The sequence below is a fragment of the Doryrhamphus excisus genome, chromosome 3, assembly GCF_030265055.1.
Source record: "Doryrhamphus excisus isolate RoL2022-K1 chromosome 3, RoL_Dexc_1.0, whole genome shotgun sequence".
Classification (NCBI taxonomy): Eukaryota; Metazoa; Chordata; class Actinopteri; order Syngnathiformes; family Syngnathidae; genus Doryrhamphus; species Doryrhamphus excisus.
In genome coordinates, this window is record NC_080468.1 from 9003947 (window position 1) to 9024777 (window position 20831).

Below are 20831 nucleotides of genomic sequence, written 5' to 3' on the forward strand. Positions count from 1 at the left end.
CCTGATTAATTGTTCGATTGCTCAATAAGATTTTGGTTGTTTAATAAACCAGATTGTCTGAAGAATTACAAATCCTCTGAGCTAGGTCACTGGCATAGAAACAGGAGTTCAGAACATGCAGATACCTTTACAGTATAGGGATGACATCAGAGTTTTCTGCCCATGATCTTGCCTCTGACCTTCTTGTGTAAGTCCAATATACCTTATAGCAGAGGTCTCAAACACGCGGCCCGCGGGCCACATGTGGCCCGCAGGATGCTAGTTTGAGGCCCCCGCCTTGATATGAAAGTTTAATGTTAGTGCAGCTCGCGCAAGTTTGATATGGATGCTGTATGGTATCATGTACCCAGAAAAAAATATTACATTTGATTAATGTTCATGTTAAAGGTTAAATAACTGTTAATAGTTATCCTCCCTATCCGTGTGGAAGTGGTAAGTTTTTGGCTATTTAAGTTTAAAGGAAATAACTTGAAGGCTACCGTTTCGGTCGCTAGCTCTCTCGTTTGCGAGTTAGCATGTGTCTCAAGACCCTGCAGGTGCGCAATATGTTGTAAATAAAAAGAGTATAAATGTGACTATAGTCGTGTTTTGTCATGTCTACAGGGCTCTAATAATGCTTTGTTCATTTTAATCTGAAAAAAATAATTTGTCTACCCACCAACTATATGTGGTTTCTTAAGTTTTTATTATTTGCCGTTTTATTATTATTATTATATTTATTTATTACTGATTGATTGATTTTCTTTATTCTTGATTTGTTTATTTATTTTTCATCTTATTTTGTGTAGAAAAATAAAAAGTAAGATATTTGAGAACAGTGGAATGTTTTATCAGAGCTTTTCTTGTAGAAAATTGGAACCAAAGTGAAGTTTTTTTAATTTTTTTGTTTTTAATAAATGCTTTTTTTTGGGGGGGGGGGACCTGATGCGGCCCAGTCTCACCCAGACCCGAGCTCCAGTGGCCCCCAAGTAAATTGAGTCTGAGACCCCTGCCTTATAGGCCTAGTAGTATTTTCAATTAGAGTATAATTTTTGAGTAATAAGATGGTAATTGATGCATTTTGAGCCATTGATCCTGCGACTGCCTGGCGTCCAGCCCAGGGTGTTATGGTGGAGGCCAGCCAGCAGGAGCACACATGAGCGTGTATGAGCGAGCGGTAAAAACCGTGTGACTTCCCATCATCCAAACCCATGCCCTGTCACTTCTGCACGTACCCCGTGCTCAAACTGAATCCGTTGCGGCTACCGGAAGCATTCCGCAAGATTGAATTCCCTGTTGTAGGCTCACACTAGCTCCATGCAGTGCAGCTCAGTCTCCGGTGGCCGTACAGCACAAAGGAAGGAATCAGTTTCGGTTCTAACTTTTTTTTTTCAGACAGACGGAGCCCTCTCTGGTCAAGCTGTGGGTGCAGGAGCCCTTCGCTGCGTCTACCAGAGTCAATGTGAGTGGCAATTTGTGGCAAGCCGGTTGGATCAGGAACAGATTCAGTGTCAGATTCAGTCCGGGGTTCCATACAGTCCCCAATGCAGCCATCAGCGGTCAAATGAAATATACAGTATGGTCACCAAACCTTATGTATTACCGTGTTTCAGACGACAAAAAGGAAAGGGAATGTATCAAATTCCCCTACTGGATTAGTCGTAATGTTATCACTTTGTGTACTTTTGGTATTTTGCCCTTTCCCCTTTGGGTTTGGGGGATTGTAATTTGTCTCTCTCTTTGTTGAAGTATTTTGCACTTCTCTGAACTCTTCACCAAACAAATGCCAACACCAAAATAAACCCAGAACCAAGCACATAAACTCAACCCAAACAAAGCATAAACACCCTTCATGTCGCAACCCTGGCTAGCATGGATGGCAGAAGCATGTACCATGACGCCACCTGGAATAACAAAGAGTGGAAAAATAATTTGAAAAAAATGATACAAAAGGGCCATCCGGAGTTGTCACATACTCTAGTACAGGGGTCTCAAACTCAATTTACCTGGGGGCCACTGGAGCTAGGGTCTGGGCAAAGCTGGGCCGCATCAGGTTTTCCAAAAAAAAACAAACGCATTTATTAAAAACGGAAAAATATACAAACTTTTTCAGTGCTTTGGTTCCGATTTTCTACAATAAAAGCTCTGATAAAACATTCCACTGTTCTCAAATATCTTAATTTTTATTTTTCTGCACAAAATAAGATGAAAAATAAATAAACAAATCAAGAATAAAGAAAATCAATCAATCAATAATAAATAAATATAATAATAATAATAATAAAACGCAAATAATAAAAACTTAAGAAACCACATATAGTTGGTGGGTAGACAAATTATTTATTTCAGATTAAAATGAACAAAGCATTATTAGAGCCCTGTAGACATGACAAAACACGACTATAGTCACATTTATACTCTTTTTATTTACAACATATTGCCCAACTGTAGGGTCTTGAGACACATGCTAACTCGCAAACTAGAGAGCTAGCGACCTAAACGGTAGCCTTCAAGTTATTTCCTTTAAACTTAAATAGCCAAAAACTTACCACTTCCACACGGATAGGGAGGATAACTATTAACAGTTATTTAACCTTTAACATGAACATTAATCAAACGTAATAATTTTTTCTGGGTACATGATACCATACAGCATCCATATCAAACTTGCGCGGGCCGCACTAACATTAAACTTTCATATCAAGGCGGGGGCCTCAAACTAGTGTCCTGTGGGCCACATTTGGCCCGTGGGCCGCGTGTTTGAGACCCCTGCTCTCGTGTATTCTTCTTGAAAAGGATAATCAGCCTTCATTACAAATTATAGCATTTCATCAAAAGAAGCTATATACGGTACTTTCCACCCTGTGTCATAGAAACACAGGTTTGTGTGTTTTAAGTATGAGGTAATGGGTGTGAGCCAATGTACATACATTAAGTAGATACACAGGGACATTTAAAGCTATTCCCCATGCTCATGCATTTTTTTATGGTTCCTTGAATATTATTGTTGGAGAAGGACGCACGGTCATTTTCATGTACTTGAATGCAACCCATCATTAGGGCACGAAGGCGGGAGGGGCAAAAGATGACATAAATCAACAACAACTTTAGAATGTAATGTCGAAAACAATACTTAGTTAGACAACACACACAATTGTCTTATGTTTGCCAAGGTCAAACGGGGCATACAACTTAGAGTCATGAAGCTGCGAACAGTCTTCAAATCTGTCAGACAATTGAACAATAAACTCCTGGAATGTTCTAGAAAGTTCATCATACATGGTGGCGCGTGAAGTTATGTTTAGATTCATGCTGGTTATGATCTGTAGACAATATGAGATTACTGTTGCACATTATTCTACAGGAAAGTAGGAAAGTTTGAGGAATGGATGCAATGGCGAACTGGGCAATCATGTAATGCATTGTATGCATTGTAATGCAGTATTAAGGTATACTGCTTTGCAATCAATTAAATACTTTTTTATTCTAGCGTTCGCGCTTGATGTACAGTATACAATAATTGAGATGCACAGAATGAGCGCAAACAGAGTGCACAAGGCTGATAAATTATTGATCATTATTGTATGTATGGGCGGCACGGCGGTTGAGTGGTTTGCGCGCAGACCTCACAGCTAGGAGACCAGGGTGTACCCCGCCTCTTCGTGAGGAAAAGCGGTAGAAAATGAATGAATGAGTATTGTATGTATGTATGAATTGATTGAATTTGAGCTTCATCTTTTTTGGTCCAATTTGATGGCATGGTTTAAGTCTACATATGAATATAATACCCAATTGAAGGGGAAGGTTGATCATTATAAAACAGTATCCGAAATACAAAAACACCAACAATAACGCCGAACTTTAGGGGGAATCGCCACTCACATTTTATCGGAACACAAATATAATTTAAATCTTCAAGATTAAAGACATGTTCTCCCCGTGTATGCGTGGGTTTTCTCCGGGTACTCCGGTTTCCTCCCACATTCCAAAAACCTGCTAGGTTAATTGGTCACTCCAAATTGTCCATAGGTATGAATGTGAGTGTGAATGGTTGTTTGTCTATATGTGCCCAGTGATTGGCTGGCGACCAGTCCGGGGTGTACCCCGCCTCTCGCCCAAAGACAGCTGGGATAGGCTCCAGCACCCCCGGCGACCCTTGTGAGGATAAGCAGTAGAAAATGAATGAAGATTTTATAGAGGATTGTTAGCTCCCTCGTGCTACCTGTTTTTCTCTATGTAGAACGTGTGCTCATGTGTCACATAAGGATTGTGGATGATGGGCGAAATTCCACAAAGGGCAGTTGTCCATTAACTGTAGTTTGTGCACACCTGGAGGCAAAAATGGATTTGACATCACTACTATACAAAAAAAACAAAAAGTACAAACCACGGCTCCAAGGGGTTTACGCTGGTCATCCAGCGCCATCATTTCCATGATGAAAACACAGATCTCATTCGCCCTTGAGTGGTCCCTGGCAACGTTTGTTTTTTTTTTTGTCATTTTCAAACATTACAACATAACAACAAGCCCTGGGGATTGTAGCGATGCTGGTGTTTCAGGTGTTGAAGCTCAATTGGGTTTTTTGCCTCATTGTCCCACACTATCGACGCCATGTTGGTTGATAAGTGAGCTCAGTGGTAGTTTGCAGAATGTCATGAAAAAGGAGCACTTGAATTTTGCCCACGCTGACTCACCTACAGAACAGTTTGGGTAATCCGGCCTTGTTGGATCCTTTCAATATACAACAATCATGATTTAAGGTAATGGCATGTCAGTATTGCTTAGGAGCTGCAACTCAATTCCTCTAGAGAAATAAAAGTGCTCACAGGTTAAATGTGTATGAGGAGCCGGCCAAACATTCCCCCTTTTCAAAATCCATCCTTGATACTTCCAGGTTATGATACAGGCCTTGTCTTGTAATGAGAACTGTTAAATCATGGAAACACAGTGCACCTTTTGCTGGTTTATAAGAAGTGGTGTTGATCAAATCTGCTTTCCCTCTTGTGCAACAAAATGATTTTTATTGTGGAAAAACACAAAGACGGTTGTGCAACACTGCGGTTGTGTGGATAATACATTTAACAGTAATTAAAGGCAGTTTAAATGGTCAGATCTCTAAAAAGGAATGTCTTTTTGCACTAAATAAACGTGTGTAGTGCTGTTTGCCAACAAGCATAAGACATCTTTATTATCTGGTTTTATGTGCGCGTGTGTTATTCTCTGACACTGGGCCTTTTTTTTTGGTCTCCACGGCAGCGGTGAGGACCCACGCCGCACTGGCAAACACATACACGAACACATGTACATAATGCAATATATGAGTTTGCAAACATGCAATGTGCAAGACCACATTTGGTCGTGTTTGTGCAGCCGAACACTCTTGCCGCAGCTCTGCACACTCCCTGGGTGGTCTGGACTGAAAATGTTTATGATCTGAAGTGAGCTAATCCAACTGGCTTGTTTCACTGAATTGAGAATGATTTACAAGATGCTGCAGCAGGGCCAAGCAGGAGAGGAGGAGAGGCGAAGGAAATCTTAAGGCTCCATTACAAGTCATTATGTGTCCAGACGTGCACGCTTGTCTCTCCCTCTGCTTCTCAGTGCACTGTGTGTTGGCTTGGACTGGTGTATCCGATTGACAAATTAGCTGCATGTTGACAGCATGCAAAAATGTCAGGTCTTTATTTCTCCATGATGAGAAATCTCCATCAGGTTATCAATCATATTTTTCATGCACCTCACATAGACTGTTTAAAGGCAGCCTTTTTTATTGTTACTTTTCACAAAACCTAAGCCAGACGTGTCCAGACGTTTTCTACCAAAGCCTGTGTACCAAAAAAAGGCCATTTTGATTCATTTTGTGCATTAAAAAAGCTAAAAGCAATTCAGTGTACGTCAATATAAAATGTGCTACGCTATCTATACATCAACATCTTGACAATAAGATGCTTTATTAGTAATGAATACATTTTGTTTTAACAGTTGAAATCTTAAAAGGGACCTACTATGGTCATTGTTCAACCCTTTCTATTGAGTTGTGGACTCCTATAGAGCAGCTACACACAATAACCTGCACAGAAAACTTTTTAGATCTTACAGAATCTGTACCTATTCCGGCTTTTCTTGGGTTTGTGCTTCCAGCCAAAATGGTCTGTTTTAATTGGTTCCTAATTACGTACGAACCCCACTTTCTAATATAGTAGGTATAGGAGTTGATAATAAATGAATAAGGAGCTAAGTTTAGGAGCTACAGGCAGCTTATGATCTACTGGCTGGAGACCCAGACTCAGAGTGGTAACATAGCATCACTAGTGCGGTGGAGCTCAGGAGAAGCCGGGCGTGTGGCAACCTTGCCTGCCCGAGGGATAGCGCTCATTGTCGGACGCACTTTGTCAGAGGCGCCGTTGGTGCGGTGGAGCTCAGAAGCCGGACATGAGGGCGCCACATGGATGCACAGCGTGTCCAAAATTAATGCAGCTTTCCAAAGGTACATTAAGTCCAAAACAGTCCAAACAACAAGTAACCTCTCTTAAGGAACAGATCTCAGACGTTCAAGTCCAAAGTCACACAAGGTGGGTCAAGGGAGGATTTGTGGAGGATATTATTTATTTATATATTTTCATTATAATAGGCAAAGTTTATAATAATAATATTTTTTTCTGTAGTTTGTTACCACAGGCTCTATTTATATTTACAAACATACAGATTTGATTGAAAGAAAAATTATTTTAAGTAATTTCTATGATTACAATTTAATATTCAGAATATTTGTATTATCATAGACTACTCTTGTAGTGGCGATTTCATTTGTTTTGTTTTTTTACTCGCGTTTCTGCTGCTGCTCTAAGCGGAACAATTTGTCAGCGGACTAGTTTCCCAGTCGGACATATTATAATGAAACCAACCTGTCAGCAGAAGACGTGTTGTGCTGTTTCGTGGTCTGGTTTTATCTTCATATCTTTTCTCTCAGTGTGTCGTATTTAACCTTACTAAAGCGTGTTAGTTTTAGACATTTAGACACATTTCCACGGATGCGGCAGCAGCTCCGTTGCTTCATGCTGCCTTGCTAACTGTTAGCCAAAGGCTAACAACTCCTCACAGCAGCCACTTGTACTTACATGTGTGCGCCATCTCTTCAGTCTGCTGACAGCTCATCGGGGATTTAGGAGTCACTAAAAGGTAAACACATGTTTGTGGTTTTGCTATCAGCAAAACTGATACTTAACTTATTTGCTCTGAATGTTGATTTTTTTTAAAAACATGTTAAAGTGAGTTAATAAAATTGATGTATTTCAGCCATTGCCAGCAGATATAATGGAGCTGCAGGCAGTGTTGATGGCAGCCGGTGGGGGCTCTCGGATGACCGATCTGACCTACAACACCCCCAAAGCGATGCTGCCGGTTGGCAACAAGCCCCTCATGTGGTACCCCCTAAACCTGTTGGAGAGGGTAGGCTTTGAAGGTGAGAACTTTTACTCTTGCTTCCTTTGCTATGGTGGCTACAGTCATCCCTCACCACTTAGCAGTCCAAATTTTGCGGCTTAACTCTATATTATGGTTTTTGAAAAATATATTATTTGTCTTTTTCCACTTTTCCGACCTATAAATGTTGTTATAATGTAGTATTCTTGTGGTAAACCAGTACTTCTCAATTCTGTCATGGCCCCTCTTGAGGGACAGATTTTCAGTGCCCCCTGATTTGAAATACTAGAGAATTTGATAATATTTATTTTTATTCATCTGTACTTTACGGACTGAACTTGAAATTGAAACCAGGAAAATGTAACAAATATATTCCAGAGTTGAGTATTATACATGTGTACATGTTGGTAGGTCTGCATCGAAATAAAAGCAGGTTTGTATTATCTAACGGGCACAATAATCCCCATAACCTACCAAGCTGAAACTCACCTCTGAACCCTTTGTGTCACTTCCTGTCCGCCACTCACTCTGCTCCCAGAGGAACACATTTATAGCAACATACACAAGCACAAGTCCTATCTTTGTCTTAAATACCTTATGTTGACTATATTGGTGTAAAGATGACCATATAGATATCTTGCTTAAAATAAAACGCAACGATGTAAAATCTAGTCTACCTCATCCTGTTTGCTTCTTGGATATTACATATTATTATTATTTATTTTGGCTCTCCAAGCTTACAATGAAGCTGCAATTCTGGTGTTATTTTCACCAGCACTTCATCAGCGATTGTCAGGTGTGAGTGTATGTGCGTTTGTTTGTTTCCTGACTCCAGTTACGCTCCAGAGTTTTGGCCTTTTGTGTTGCGACAAGCAGTCGATCCAGAAACTCTGGGCTTATAAAGGGATTTGTTGCAGTACACTGTTCCTGCCAGTAAACAGGGCTGGTCATTGTAAAAAAGCTGTTTGCTCCTCACTGCCCTAAATAAAAGTAAGTTTCTATATATAATCACCATGTGTGGGCAGCAGTTTTTACTGTGTGCAGCCAGTTAGCCAAAGGCCTGCAATTTAGTTTTACTGGGCTAACACAGCGAGTGAGCAAACGCATTACACAAACCATTTTAAACAGATAAGGCAGCAATTCCAAGACGCATTAAAGAGGTCTGGTCATGTTATTATCTCTCGAAGTGAAACTTAATTCAGGGGTTTAAATGTGCCATAATCTAATAGCCATCTGACATGAGCAATCTTAACTTCATTGCAGTGGTTGTGTAATTGTACATGCTTCTGCCTTTTTGTGCAGACTGTACGTAGATTAGATTGCGGACCTTAGAGGTTGCACTGTTGTTAAAATGGGTAAAACTTCAATGTAAGACATATATCTAACACCTAGGCCCTACAGTGGCGGGGTGGTTAGCATGTTGGCCACACAGGCAGGAGTTGGGGTTCAAACTCTCCGCTTGGACATCTCTGTTCTCCCCATGCATGCATGGGTTTTTGCCGGGTGGTCCCGTTTCCTCCCACATTCCAAAAACATGCTAGGTTAATTGGCGACTCCGAATTGTCCATAGGTATGAATGTGAGTGTGAATGGTTGTTTGTCTATATGTGCCCTGTGATTGGCTCGCATTATTTTGAAATTAGATAGCATGTTAGTGTGAATCAAGATGGGTTTTTTTCCCTACTGTTTTTCTGCAGCCCTGTTATGTTCAATAGAATACATTTTTGTGTGTCATGCTTCCCAAAAAAATACATTTTCATATACAGTAATACTCGGATATATCGGATTCAATTGTTCCCACTGGTTTTGTCTCATATAAGCGAAATCCGTTATATGCGTATACCGGAAAATGTCAGTTTTACGCATATATCGGATTTATATCCGGTATATGTGTAAATCGGATTTTATCCGTTATAAAAAGGCACTTCCTTGACTCTGTACCTGGACGCGCAGGCAACGCTGCAAACGCTGCAAATTACGTCGTATAGCGGCCTGTCACGATTCGGCGAATCGGAGCGCCACGATAGGGTTAGATTTTGTCTGAAATAGGCGAAATCTGTTATAAAAAATCAGAGTCCGATATATCCGAGGTTTACTGTACTTCACATCGATATTCATGTTTGTGTTGTGCTTTGACTTTAGAGGTGATTGTGATCACCACCAAGGAGGTCCAGAAGATGATGAGCATAGACCCGAAACTGAAGCTGGAGGTAAAGATGAAACTCGATGTCGTCTGTATCCAGGAAGATGGCGACATGGGCACAGCCGACGCTCTCCGACACATCCAGCAGAAGATCAAGGTGTGATGCATACACATTCATTCCATGAATTACATGATGTTTGAAGTAATTCGCCATATGAGACATAACGACAGAGTACATAAATACAAATAACTATAAACATCTATGACAATATTCACAGGCAATGGAAATAAACACACACATGCACGCTGCGTATGCTGACATGGTATACCCGACCCCTCAATGTCAGTTTCCACACCGCCGTATCCTACTTGCTGATTCTGTTACCCATCCCTTCATCCAATTCTCTAAACAGATGAGGTCAGAGTTTAGATGCAGTACTTTGCCAGCTCACTTATTTATTCTCATCCTGTAGTGGAGCACATCTGTACACCACTTGTGTTTGGGCTATGTAGGCTCCTCAAACGTACCTCCTGTGGCAAAGATGATGTGTTAGTATGAGGTAGTGTAAAGTTTAGAGCTCTTTGTTTTAGCTGAAGGCACTTTTTTGTGTCATTTCCAACCAGACGATACCTGCTCAACAAATAAAAATTACAAAAAAATTTGGCCAAATAATATAACAAATAATATATTTAAAACAGTCATGCAATACGCTGTGATCCCTTCTGGTAAAAAAAAAGAGCAGATTGAACAAACAAATGTGTATTTTTCACAAACACAAACTAATTTGCATACGAAGAGTGGTTTGCCCAAATGATGACGGCCCTTCATAGCTATCACTCATGGCTGTCTTGCAGCACCCTCAAAAATCAACCCCCTCTAGGCAGACCTCTGTATTTTGACAATGAAGCCCTCTACAAAAAAACTCTAAGGTTGAGTGGTTTTATGTACATGATCATGCATTAGCAAGTAGATTGATGATTGCATGTAATATTCTGATGATTTAAAACATTACCAAAACTTCCTTTTTAGGCGTATTGATTTCATATATTTGCCCACTTCTGTCAACGCTACTTCCGTCAACAATAGCAGCGTAGAAACAGCACGACGCTTACGATGTCTGCTCTCATTGGGCTGGCTGAGAGTCTTCCTCGCGAAATTGAGAGCCAGTAGCATCCATTCGTACGTCTGTTGTCTGTGAGTGACACAAGGCTTTGTGTTACTCCGCCAGTTAAATATCGTTTTTTGTGTTAGCTGCTACAATAACAATATCGCTGTAGCTTGGTTAATACACAGGTCAGTTATGTAAATGGAACACTGTTGGTGTCTTTTGTTTGGGCTAAAGCATCAAAAGAGATCCCAATATGTGCAATGTTGGCCGGATCATACGAACATGTTTTCTCTCATTACAATGCACAGAAAAGGGAAATAAATATGTGTTCATTTTTCATCCTCAAAAAGTAGACTTTTTCTTGAACATTTGCAAACAGTCCCTTTTAAGTTAAATTATGCGATTTTCATGACATTCTGTTTAGGCTAGGGATTTGCAACATGTGAGGTGGGCTCGAAGACTTAAGGGATGTGCAGCAGCTTGAGAAAAATAAAGAAAGTACATATTTTTAAAGCCACTATGCTGGGTATTCAGCTGTAAATGTTATTTGTTCCTTGGTCGAGAGCAGAAGGAGTGCAGAAAACTCACAACATAGGCCCCAGTCGGGGAGGCCTCTAAGGAGAGGCTCACTGTCTTACATTGTTTGTGAACCACCGGTTTAAACAGTAAATTGAGTGGGTCTAAATTAATCATGCCCTCTGCTGGTTACTCCACAGCAGTGAAACTCATTCTTCTTTTCAAGATATTTTGTATCGACACAAACTAATCTCACGGATACAAGTGTTAGATTGATCAAATTCTGTCTGATTGTCAAATTTCTTGTCTTCCTCTATTCTTAACTGTCAAACAACTGTTTGAGTTTTCTCTTATGTATAAAGATGTCTAAATTGTAACACTTGAAAACGATGCGTTTTGACAAGTTTAATGTTCTCCCCCCTCTGGCATTTGTATGGAATCATGGAGATTCTTTTTATTCCCCTCGCCCAGGAGTCCTTTACTTAACCCATAGTGTAACCGCACACATGCACACTCCAGTGGGACAAGTTCCCTCACGTTCCCGTTGAGGATATTGGAGTCGGTAATCCTTTGAGCAGCCAGCTAGATTAGAGGCATTGAGTTACACACGCTCTCACACTGGAGGGTGATGAGTGAGGGAGCATAACCATGGCCTGCCAAATCCCAGCAGCCGAATCATTCAAACTGTCAGTCCGGTGCATGAGTACAGAATAGATACACATACTCACATCCCCTTAAACTAACAACCTTCTATGGTGGGATTTTGTGTAACCTATCAAACATAATACTTACAAGAATCCATCTGCACTCTTGGGCATTGGAGACGTTGTAGTCCTTGAAAAGAGAGATTACAAGCAGTCTATTTTATTTTGACTTGTGAATTCTCACAAAGGTGGATGCCTGTGTCTGAATGTTGCTATGGTCTTTCACGTTAAGCCCAAAGAGTGAAAGGTGTACTTATTGTGCACTTTCCGAGCTTTGTATGCTCAAAGCCTCTTGGACATTTTTATTATCACTCGGTTTTAATCACCTGGCAAACCTGAGTGTATCCAGGCGGACTCAGGTTGTGGTCTACAAATGTTTGTCGACCTTCAAGTCGCATGACAAAAGGTGAAGAGAGAGAGAGACATTTGGTCAAGAATGGCACCTGAATGTCTGAATGATAAACATGTCCTGAACAAACCTGTAGGGATTTCTAAAACTGCATTTTCATGATTTTTAACAAACAAATGTGTATTTTTTCACAAACACAAACTGATTTGCATACGAAGAGTGCTTTGCCCAAATGATGACGACCCTTCATAGCTATCACTCATGGCTGTCTTGCAGCACCTTAAAAAATTAACCGCCTCTAGGCAGACCTCCATATTTTGACAATGAAGCCCTCTACAAAAAACTCTAAGGTTGAGTGGTTGTATATTCATGATCATACATTAGCAAGTAGATTGATGATTGCATGTAATATTCTGATGATTTAAAACAGGGGTCTCAAACATGCGGCCCGCGGGCCAAATGTGGCCCGCAGGACACTAGTTTGAGGCCCCCGCCTTGATATGAAAGTTTAATGTTAGTGTGGCCCGCACAAGTTTGATATGGATGCTGTATGGTATCATGTACCCAGAAAAAATTATTACGTTTGATTAATGTTCATGTTAAAGGTTAAATAACTGTTAATAGTTATCCTCCCTATCTGTGTGGAAGTGGTAGGTTTTTGGCTATTTTAAGTTTAAAGGAAATAACTTGAAGGCTACCGTTTAGGTCGCTAGCTCTCTAGTTTGCGAGTTAGCATGTGTCTCAAGACCCTAGGCGTATTGATTTCATATAGCCCACCTCTGTCAACGCTACTTCCGTCAACAACAGCAGCGTTACTGCATTTTCATGGTCTAATATAGTGAAAGATATCAGAACCATGTTGTGTAACCCACACGGAATGTGAACAATAAAGGTGGTCCACGGGTTATGAATGAGTTTCGTTCCGATGACACGCAAGTTAAATTTAGTTTTGTGACAGAACGTGTACATAAATGAACACTAAAGTTACTTACACTGTATACAAAACACAGGGAGGACATACAAAAAGCAGTAAATAGACGTGTTAAATGAAACCTGAATCAAAAAGAGAGCAATAAACACGACATTGCTTTGTACTGTGGCTGTAGTACCAGATCCTTTAAAATGCTCAGTTGTGGGTAGTGTTGAATAGTTCTGTGATTTCCGACATTCTGTAAAGTCGTCACATGACACAAGTCCTGACTGCATGTGTGATGCTGAGTTTGCTGATGTAATCGATAGACCACCTCCTCGCCATCATTGGAACATCCGGATAGACGTTCAAATATGATGTTGGATACAGAATATATTGTATTGATGGGAGTCCTGTAAGAAAAGCTTTTATTGAGAAAGCAATTTTCAAAAAAAGACACTGCGACTGTTTGTGTGTGGCAGCATGTGTGTGGTCCTGACCTGTCCAGAAATTGTGGCTGTTGAAAGGCCAAAGTGTCTCTGTCTCTCCAGCTGACTCCACTCCGCCGTCGCCTGCGTGAGTGTGCATGTGTGTGTTCCGTCTTAGCGCATGTATTCCAGCCTTCCTGTGTCTTAGACAGAGAGGAGAGTTGAAAGGTCTTTGGGTCGCCGTGTCAGTAGATCTCCTGCAGACGCCTGCAGCTTTGCTGTGGCAGCTTCCTGTCGCCACGTCCAGACCAGGCCATGCTATAAGTTGCCACCAGGTCAACTACATGACTGTTGACCCCATCGATACCCTTCCATCACTCACACTGATACTGCCCCCTCACTGTAGTGCACATTATGACAAAACACTTAAGTATTAATTTAGTTAGTTTTTTTTAACAATAATAATTTAGCTTCACGTTGATAGAATTATGCAGCTTAATAAGTAGGACTAACTTATTGATGCAGTGACATCATCATGGCCACTTCAAATCTAAGGCCTTCCTCCATTGTAGACAGAGTAGCGATATCTCCATCAATAAGGCGGTGGCTACTAATGCTAGGATTAGCCCTCATGCTGACAGCCCGCATCACTGCACAGACAAATAGTTACTACCAATGGAGACTCAAGTGTGGGCACACATGCACAAGTTCCATCACGTACTCGTGCACATTCAGACGTGATGTCAGTGGAGGCCTGTTCAAATGACTGATGCTCTCCGATGCACTGTAAGCGATATCTTAATGGAGTTCACAAGTGGGATATTGATACACTGTTTAAGCATACTTTAGTTTACATATCACTGAGTAGCTAAGATACTCAACATAATTCACTGATATTTTGTCGCTAGGCCCCAAAGCAATCTGCATTACTTTTTTAGGTGTAGAAATCAGATTTTGTTAAATTTGTTGAAACTGTCTGCTGGTAATATAGTAGTAGTAGTATAGAAAACTTATTTTCCTCTCTTGTCATCCCTCCACTTAAGACGGACATTCTGGTGTTGAGCTGTGATCTGATAACCGATGTGGCTCTTCATGAGGTGGTTGATCTGTTCAGAGCCCATGATGCAACGCTGGCCATGCTAATGAGCAAAGCCCATGAATTCACAGAGACGGTCCCAGGCCAGAAGGGCAAAAAGAAAACAGGTAACTTCAAAATGCTTCGGTGATGCAGACACTCAATTGACATCATCCTCAGGCTTAGCTTTGTCCCTATGCTGTAGGTGTTGAATTGACTTTTAAATTAATTGTTTTAATTCACTTGGCATGTAAAATTGGTATTTTTAAAGCTTCATGATTATATGTTTCTGTACAGCTGAGCAGCGGGATTTTGTGGGTGTGGACCATTCAGGGAAGAGGCTGTTGTTTATGGCCAATGAGGTGGATCTGGAAGACGGTCTATCAATTAGGAAGTCCATCTTGAAAAAGTAAGTAAGATATTAATAGGGTAAGTACCTGAACCTGTCCCTTATGGCTGGGTAATGTAAATATATAGCACATACACTTTGCATTACTGCATTCCTCTTCAATAGGAGACCAGATGTTTTTGTTTCTAATCAGGGTTTTGGGTAACGTTTCTGTACCTAGTGTGTGGGATATTTGTTACAGGAAGGGAACTCGAGGTAGGTTTTCATTTCCTCATCCTAAAATGCATGTATGCGCGAGAGCGGTGTTTTGGGAGCTCGTAAATACTTCATGGAGCCAAAGCCACTGTAAATTCTGGCAAATGAGAGGGGGGCCAGAGCAGCTGCTTGCAAGCTTTCTTGCACTGAGAAATCTTTAGCCACTGCCCTCTCACACACACACAGACGCAAACACACAAATAGTGCATGCCTGATCATTTCTTTCACATAATCTACACAGAAATGCTCCCGAACCACACACACACATCCATCAAAAATTTTGTAATGTTAGGTAAACATGTCTTAAAGCCTCCAATCAATCATACATACAAGTACAGTACATGTCAAACCATTGTAAGGGGAAAATATAAAAATGAAACAGGTATTTTGGTGTAAGATGATCACAAAATCAATTCTAGAGTTCTGGATGACTACGCCACGCGTTGGAATGTAGTCGAACCGTTTAACACGTCTGTTTCCATCAAGCCACTGCCCTTTTAAAAGTGCATACATATCAATGAGCTCACTCATCATCAAGATTTTTGCATGTTAATAAACAATCACTCACTTTTAGAGATAATGTGCACATATTTGTTACACAATCGGTAATCGGTAATTCCACATTAAATGCCATGTATGACATTAACTGCCATCATGGTTGTGTTTCTTTAGACAGCAAACTACTTGAGACTGAATCAACAGCACCGCTGCTGGTTGGAGGAAAGTAATTCACTCTACTTCGTTTGTCTTGGCTTCTTTTATCAATAATAGTTATTGTATTAGAGAAATAGTAGTAAAATATTGGATACATCTGTTTTGATTAAATATGAGTAAAAACGTTCAAGTCCATTATCTTACTGCATTGACTGCGTTTACCTATTACATTCCAGGGCTCGACAATAATGATGTACCGATGGCCCGGGGCAAGTTAAAACAAAATTTGGGCAAGTAAATCCAATCAGTGATATTCCCATCGGGCAAATGCACTTTGGCATGCCATACTGCAAATAGTTTTTTTTTAAAAGCGGTTCTTGTTAGGTGTTGGTAAAACACGGACTGCGTAATTCCGGTGGTAATTTGCAAACCAATCCTTGCAAATCTTGAAATGGACCAATCAGAATCGTTTATTTAGACCGGGGTCAGCAATCCACAGTCCGTGTTTTACCCACACCCATTCTTGTTCGCGATCAACCAATCAGCGATGGTTTGACTAGGAAAACATCTATCATGGCGTCCCTGCCAACATGGTCTAATTCTTCTGAACTTCTGAAGGAAAAGACCAAAAAGTGATGAACCAGTGCCTCCTAAACAAGTATTTTATTAGCGGCAGCAAATCAAATGATGGCACAGCTGAGTGAATCACATTGCTTTGACATTGACAATTTGAAGTGGTCACAATGAAACACCACCGATTAGATCTAATACCAAGTGCTGATTTTGCACAAGCTACAAAATCTAGCGCTTCCATTCCTCTGTGTATTTTTATAACCTTTGCTTCACAAATTATTCTTTGACCATTGAGCATTTTTTTCTGGATTAAAAACACTTTACTAGTACACAAATGTGTCTATTCAATAATGTTTTATTGTGGTGCACAACTTAAATATCACTGCTTACTATGACTACCATGTGTAAGGTAGTATGGCATGCCATGTTAACATACATCTCCACAATTTTTCAGACATTCCTCCAAATACAATGCATCAGTACTTTTATCTGATGAATTATCAGCATATATTGATATATGATATCATTATGGCAGTCTTTTCATTTTACATGGGGCAAGTTCGGGCAAGTAGTTCTCACCTTAAGGATTCCCCATGGGCAAGTCATTTTTGTTTTTAATGTAGAGCCCTGCATTCTCATGAGTGCAACTGTTTTTTCTGACAAAAACGATTTTTTTTGGTTGTGTTTCTCAAATTGTATTATAAACACTTACAGGGCAAGTTGATATATTCAGTTCATGTTGTTGAGCGCCTCCGTGCATCAGTGCACTGACCTTTAAAAATTCTGGATGTGTGCATCTGTTTCCAATGAGGGCAGAAGACACTAAACAAAAACCTAATCAGCTCACAGGCTGTACCTTCCAATAAAAAAGTGAAGGGCGGAATTGAGTCAATGCAATAACTATGCTTTATGTACTTCATATGTACATGGAAAATTATGATGTATCATCCCTTCTAATGGTGCAATTTATATATCCAATTGTATTTGTGTGGTTTTAAATGTATATGTTTGAATGAATGAATGAAATTAGATGATTCAGGAATGAGGAGGCTTGATTGCTAAAATGTTAGAGTTGGCAACCATGTCAGCCGGCCTGCCATTTTTTATTTCCCTCACTTGGCCCTCAACCTTTTTATACATGTTTATTTCATTAAGTTACACAGGGAAAGATCTATCTCAGTTTCCGGATCATCAGCATGCCAGAATATCCGTGTTACACCAGCAGTGGGCCATGTGTGGTTTAAGCTGCTTCAGATATGAGATTCAAAATGAAATCCATTAAAATATCTCAGCATTAGGGGAATCGCAGGAATTTTTATTTTGTAAAGAATAACTGAATATCATGAATAGCCATGTTGGCTCAGTACAGAAAACCTAACTAATGAGGGTATTAACAGTCATTCCGCAGTGTCTGAATCATCATCCACCATGCAGTTCTACTTACAACAAAACTATACATCATGCTGTGTGTTTTAGAGCAAGTGAGTGAGCTGTGGCTCCTCTCTCCTGCTGAGAATTGCAGGAGAACTTCAGTTGTTTGTCATTAATCCAAAGCTTGACTCATATGTTCCTGTCGAGGGACAAAATACCTGCTTTTTCCTGACAGCAGCTCCTGTCACACTCAAGCGACCGCAAGACATGTGGCTGCATGACATATTTTTCTTATATTCAGAATTTTTATACCGGGACTGAAGATCAGTGTTTGACTTCTTGGACCACATTCTTTGTCGATGGTGTTTGTCATCATACCTCCCCATAAGAACACCTGTTCTTAGTGTCCCGCATACACACACCCTGCCTGTCTGTCTGAACAGCGATGTCACAGAGTGTCCATAGTTCCGAGCCCACAACACACCTGGCTAATGTCTTATGAATAAATACATTGAAGACACCCATAGAGTAGGTCTTTGTATTTGTGTGCACACATGTGGTTTTATGCTTTTGAAAAATACCGTCACACAGAGGAACACACGCCGTTTGATTGATGGCATCTTGTTGTAAAATATGTGCGACCGAGCAATCCTCCTGAGTTCAACTTGTCAAATTGAGGAAGGTTTTTGTCAGTGAGTTCTGTTAAAAAAAAATGGTGCTAATTTTTGTGTAATAACTGAATCAGCTAAACATTAACCAATACGAGAGATGCTGTGCCACTTTCCAAAAATGAATAACACAATTTTTTTTTCAAATTTTACAGTTGTATTTAGATATGGAGATAGACTATTTGAAATGCATATAAAATATATAAATGAGCATACCATAACTTGTTCAACCCCAGCCATTTTCCTAAAGACAACATGATTTTGACACAGAATATTGTGTTCTATGGCTTTATAAACAAGGAACCTACCAAAAGAAAGGTTAGACTCCAGTTTTTCATCAGAAAAAAAGTTTGTTTCTACCTTTTTATGTCTTTTTAGTAATCATTTGTAGAATCGGCAATAGAACATACAGTAGGTATGTTTTCAGTTCCCTACTCACTTTGACGCAGACGGTGCGACCCAGCAACATGCAGACCCCGATTCAGCTATTCTATTGACCGTTATTATTCATTAGCATTGACTACCTGTGCATTTTATGCATTTTGTGCATGTGTGAAGCATATTTATTTATTTAGGGCTTAAACCTGGGTTGTTAGCTTCTGTCGCTAGTGAACAATGGCAATTGAAGAGACAGGGTTCCAGAGGTGAATTTAATGTGATAATTCCAGTCACAGTCACTTTTACTGCAAATGTCGATTCCAAATTGGAACAAAATGTCAACCTACCAGGGGGGTTTAGAGGAGAAGGAGTCAGCCAAGGGTCAAGGAGAGACATTTCATGAACGGGTCGACGTGGAATGCAACCCTGTGAAAAGCAGGGCTCTACTGTATGAGGACAAGTGAGTCAGAGAGTGCGCTCCATTTTAGTTGAGCATGCAATTAATCAATTAAATTTCTTAATGATTAGACAGATTTGTTAATGTTCAATTGATTGGTTCTGCCCATCCATGCTGCAAACGCTTGTGACATCTACTAAGTCTACTAACTTGTCTACTAAGTCTGTTTATCAGAGATATCTGGAGACTACTATTGGAAAAAAAACGTTGTCAGCACAAATATTTTCCAGCCTTCCGGCGTAATTAGTAGTAATGCTCAGATCTCAGACTACCAGTCAAGTTTGCGGACATAGCACATCAGTCATCTTAAAGAGTTTCGACTTGCCAGGCATTCTTTGGTTCTGTTTGTAAATCAAAATCAACGTTTTCGTGTCAAAGCATCACTGTGAACAGTGAACCGCCATGTCTGCTTTTCATTTTGTCAATGTTGCATGATTGTTTGGCGGTAATAGGACACAGACCTTTCAAATCAATAGCTTCCAACCAAAAAAAATGTAAATATATTAACTACAGTGTCTTGGAAAATGTTAGCAGTTGGTTTGTGCTATCTGTTGTACATTGTAAAGGCTTTGGCATTGTCTGTTTTGGAGGAGGGGGTCCCTATCCTGTGCTTTCTTTTAATGATCTCATAATTGAACAGGCGGTGGAAGGCAAAAATGGGTATGGAATAAAACGGTGTGGGTGGACGCGTTTATTGAAGCTTGCAGGATGACTTGGTTTTCTTTGGCTCTCGCTTCATAAATGTCACGTGTGTTTGTGTACATGTGCAAAGCCCCCACTGACACAAAGCTACACCCCCCCCCCCCCCCCCCCCTCGTAGTAACAGGGCACGACCTCTACGGTAGCTGATGCAAGACAACAGACAGATATGACCACTCCTTTGACTTGATAGCTGTGTCTGGCTTGCATCATCTCAGCCTGCCCAGTGTGCAGGAAGAACGAGTATATAGTCAGAGGAATTTTACTAAATGTGAAGAAAGCATGTGAAATGTAGCAGATCTTCATAGTAACAATTATATATAAGCAATTGGATGGAATTCTGGCAATTTATATGCATATAATTCAGCAGCAATCCAAAATACGGGAACGATGCATATTATGGATATATTGTTAACATTGTTGAAAAAGGCATATGCTACTGCGCTGATTCGTACTGAATTGCCATACACTTTATTGTACACACACGAGTGCCCAACATTCAACATTCAATATATTGTATTATCTATGTGTTACCATTGCTCCTCCTGCTGTTTGCTAATAATAATTGCCACTTTGTATACTGAAAATAAACCCAATGAGTATATATATATTTTTTTTACATTCAGTATAGTTACTCCAGACTGCATTCACTGTGCAATATCTGATCAACCTCCATGTGCAATATTGAGGCTCTAAATGCAATATACTAAGTTCTATGTGAAGTATTTCCATGATGCCTCATATTAACTCACTTTAAACTCACTTTAAGTCAAAATCTCAGTGTATAGACTG

General features: G+C 40.2%; 1 protein-coding gene across 2 annotated transcripts in view; it reads left to right on the forward strand.

Moving 5' to 3' along the window:
* The window catches only part of eif2b3 (eukaryotic translation initiation factor 2B, subunit 3 gamma), a 66014-nt gene that overhangs the window by 28271 nt on the left and 16912 nt on the right, over window positions 1–20831 (forward strand). Inside the window, exons 1-5 of one of the 2 annotated variants that reach the window (XM_058066438.1) lie at window positions 6850–7159; window positions 7277–7442; window positions 9544–9701; window positions 14604–14763; window positions 14933–15044. In XM_058066438.1, the coding sequence (XP_057922421.1) occupies window positions 7295–7442; window positions 9544–9701; window positions 14604–14763; window positions 14933–15044 (578 nt within the window). In that variant the 5' untranslated portion in view covers window positions 6850–7159; window positions 7277–7294. Of the gene's footprint in view, window positions 1–6849; window positions 7160–7276; window positions 7443–9543; window positions 9702–14603; window positions 14764–14932; window positions 15045–20831 lie in introns of those variants that run through there. The other variant, XM_058066437.1, reaches the window with a different exon arrangement.